This window comes from Crocodylus porosus, unplaced genomic scaffold (assembly GCF_001723895.1).
Source record: "Crocodylus porosus isolate Cpor-Errol unplaced genomic scaffold, CroPor_comp1, whole genome shotgun sequence".
Taxonomy (NCBI): domain Eukaryota; kingdom Metazoa; phylum Chordata; order Crocodylia; family Crocodylidae; genus Crocodylus; species Crocodylus porosus.
The window spans coordinates 18,454,456-18,458,469 of NW_017728931.1; the positions used below are offsets into that span (position 1 = coordinate 18,454,456).

The 4,014-nt window shown below is 40.0% G+C and overlaps 1 protein-coding gene across 4 annotated transcripts in view; it reads left to right on the forward strand.

The window, feature by feature from the left end:
- KIAA0930 (KIAA0930 ortholog) overlaps positions 1-4,014 on the forward strand; it is a 124,836-nt gene that overhangs the window by 109,337 nt on the left and 11,485 nt on the right. For all 4 annotated transcript variants that reach the window (XM_019544301.1, XM_019544300.1, XM_019544299.1 and 1 more), the window contains one exon: positions 2,531-2,693. In XM_019544301.1, the coding sequence (XP_019399846.1) occupies positions 2,531-2,693 (163 nt within the window). The remainder of the gene's footprint in view (positions 1-2,530; positions 2,694-4,014) is intronic.

A 4,014-nucleotide genomic window follows, 5' to 3' on the forward strand; every position in this document is an offset into this window, starting at 1 on the left:
CAAGAAACAAGGGCAGATAAATATTTTCTAAATTTTTTAGGGGCCCCTCAGGCCAGATAGAATGGTGTTGTAGGCTGCATTTTGTCCACCCCAGTCTAGTAGGACATAGCATAAAGACTGCTTAGCTAGTAGGGACAAGCCAATGATGTTTTAGCATTGATAGTTACTGATGGACTTTCTTCATATAGATGGATGATTAATGGATGAAATACACCATCAATGGAAGAAACGAATACAAGTTATTTTATCATACATAGTAGTGGCTTCTACCCTTCCTGTCTCAAAGGGTCTGATCTTAGACTATGGCAAGAAGAGGATCATCTGACTCATTTTGTCTAACCTCCTGAAGAACACAGGTTGAGGTCAAGGAGGAGTGGGCAAGACTTCTTCAGAGCTTGTCCATTGTCTTTTGGTTGGTTCCTACAGGCGACAAGAGCTTTCTGTCTCTGAATTCCTAAAAGAGCATAGCAAACTGTTGCTACAGTGTTTCCTTTGTTGTGCTGGACTGTGAAATGAAAGATCAGGCTTGGGTGTCTCTATGATAGTACAATATTCCTACTTTACAGCCTTGAAGGGAGCATGGCCTTGAAGTAGCTCCTGGCACCTTTGTCTTAATCCTTTCAATAGTCATATAGGATGCTATTCCAGCAATATCCCACTGGTAACGGTTTTCATCCTACATTATCCACTAAATGTTTTTTAGTGTAACCACAAATTGAAGGTCAGATATTTTAATAGGAGAATATGAAAAAGCTTTTGAATTGTTCATATTATTTACATAGAAATGACATGGAGGGATTCTGCAGGGCACCACCAGCCTGGCCGATTTGCTGTTATCTAAGTTGTGTTCTTTATATTGTACAGAGAGATGTGGGCAATTATCTGAGGAAAATCATATTTTCTGAGGAATTGTAAAAACACTAAATTCATAATGTAGAAAGGGAAGATAAGATAGGGATTCCTTAGTCAGCAAAGTAGTTATCCATTTTTTTCATTGGAAAGGAAACCATTAAAATAATATTACTTGCAGCAGCCCCCAGCCATGGCACTAAAAGCTTTCTTGAATGGGGCTTGATCAACTGTGGCTTGATCTGCACCCAAAAGCTTCTTAGCTCTTTCAGCAGCAGCCAGTTGAGAGTGGAGGCAGAGCTCCAACCTGGCATTTACCAGCAATGGGACCATTGTAGTTAGCAACTAATTGGTCTCTGTGCCAACAGACAAAAGACAGAAATCATGGCGGAACCTCACAGAGCGGGTAGACATGACCTTTGACAGCCAGGAAGTCTGAATGAAGCTTGCAATGATTCGAGAAAGGCAGAACACCACTGTAGCATCACTACAGTCTAGGTCACATGTCAGCTCCTTGGAAACAGTAACCTAAAGCAATCCAGGCTAAAATCAGCAACAAGATAACCAGGAAGTTTAATTGCTTTAGGGTATAGCATGCAATGACTGAATTAATTTTGGGCATAAACTCGCTTACTATGGCAAAGCCACTGGCCTTTAATGACATTCACACCAAACAGGTAAAACACTTCAAAGCAATGACCAAGGCCTGGCTACTACATCTCTGTACAGTGCAGGCTTAACTACATACTGAATCTCTAAGATACGATGGCAAGTATAGGCTGTAGCAGTCCTAAAAATAGGGAACTTTTCCACACCAAAGAATCTTAGCCTAACCACCTAGACCTGGAGATCTGATGAGGAGTGCCTTGCATTCAGAAGCCTGTCCAGCTTTATCCCAGCCATGTAGTTGGTTCAATAAAAATTTTTATCTACAAAGAGCTATGCCTCACACATTTCCTGGAGCATCGTGGCTGCAACATCATTCCAACACTACCTAACGACTTAGTCACTTCCACATACTTTTTCTGTTGTTATAAAGATGTGCTGACTTCAGTTTCCTATCAGTGTTCTAATCTAAGTAATTACCTTGTGAGGTAAGCTTTGGAAAGGCATAGGGACCTTTCTGAGTTTGCATTTAGTGTTCTCAAAGCAGAGAAAAATATCATCTTGTGATCGCCAAAGAAAAGTGGATATGCTATTTTTTTGTCCAAATCTGATACTAATAGCCTGTCCCTTTTTTGTTTTTATGCTTTTGCTTGACTTCTGAATTTTAAAATTATTTTTACTGTTACCCAAGTAGGTTTATAAATCTCTTCTCTGTATGAACTGATACATGCAGAAGGTGCTTGAATGACAGCTGAGGAGAGTGAAGTTCTTTCTTTATTCACAGCAGAAATAGCAGTGGCACTAACTTTAGTCACAATACAGATATCAGGGCATTATTATACATCATCACCACTGTACTGCCACTCTGGTGAACACCTCTGGGTTGACACAGTAGTTCAGTCATCATGGTGAATTCACTTCTAAGCCACTCTGCTAAGGGTACCACTGAGAATGTCAACTGTGATGCTTGTCTACTACTAGGACCCCAAAACTACTTACTCATTGCAGTTTAAATTAATTCTTTGCAAATCAGACTTAGTGTCCAGATACTCCTTTGCTTCTGTTTCCCTTTTAGGTTACTTCCTTCAGCACTCCACCAACCCCAGAACGCAACAATCGCCCATCCTTTTTCTCCCCGTCACTCAAGAGAAAAGTGCCCCGAAATCGAATTGCTGAAATGAAAAAATCCCATTCAGCAAATGACAGTGAGGAATTCTTCAGAGATGATGATGGTGGAGGTGAGAGTGAATGCATCAGCAAAACCAGCTGGCCTGACTTAGCATGCACTCTGGAAAGGGATCCGATGTGAGCTTTTGCAAAGGGGTTCTAGAGACATTAATCACTGAGCTCAATTAAAAGGCAAATAGGCTCATATGTGATGGTAGTTGGGTACCTAACCCCTGGAAACCATGTTGGAAGCCTGATTCATCCTATGCCATGATGATTGTAATATTATTCATGTCCTTTTACCTAGGAGAAATTTGACAAGAATAAGTGAAATATTTCCCTCAAGTGACAAGGCAAAAATGTACAATGAAGTATTTTCTAACTCCTTAGAATTTCTCGTCAGTAAATAAAGGCTTGATCCAGAGCTGATTGAAGTCAATGAAAAGGCTCCCTTGTTTTCAGTGGGGTTTTGATCACTCCTAAATGTCTAGATAGTCTGATCCTAATGATAAAATTTCACAGGTTCACATAATGGTTTAACACGTTTATATAAAACAAAGCATTTCTCTCTCCAGTTCCAATTAAATTAAACCTAGTTAGACAATTTGAGAGACCAAACAGGTTAGAATTGAGCTCCGTTCACAATAAAATAATACAATATCATTATTGCTGACCTTATTGTTTTGTAAGGCACAAAATAGCTGTGAAGAGAAATTCAAAACTGCTTTTCATATTTGAAAACATATTCAGTAGAGAGAACCTACAAAATTAAGCTTGTCTTGACATCATAAACGTGCAAAGGTGGTACAGGCATACCCCGTTTTATTGCGCTTCACAGATATTGCGTTTTTTACAAATTGAAGGTTTGTGGCAACCCTGCGTCGAGCAAGTCCATCGGTGCCATTTTTCCAACAGCATTTGCTCACTTCGTGTCTCTGTGTCACATTTTGGTAATTCTTGCAATATTTCAAACTTTTTCATTATTATTATATTTGTTATGTTACTATTGTAATTGTTTTGGGGCGCTATGAGCCACGCCCATATAAGACGGTGAACTTAATCGATAAATGTTGTGTGTGTTCTGACTGTTCCACTGACCGGCCGTTCCCCCGTCTCTCTCCCTCTCCTCGGGCCTCCCTATTCCCTGAGACATAACAATATTGAAATTAGGCCAATTAATAACCCTACAATGGCCTGTAAGTGTTCAAGTGAAAGGAAGAGTTGCACGTCTCTCACTTTAAATCAAAAGCTAGAAATGATTAAGCTTAGTGAGGAAGGCATGTTGAAAGCTGAGAGAGGCCGAAAGCTGGGCCTCTTGCACCAAACAGTTAGCCAAGTTGTGAATGCAAAGGAAAAGTTCTTGAAGGAAATTAAAAGTGCTACTCCAGTGAA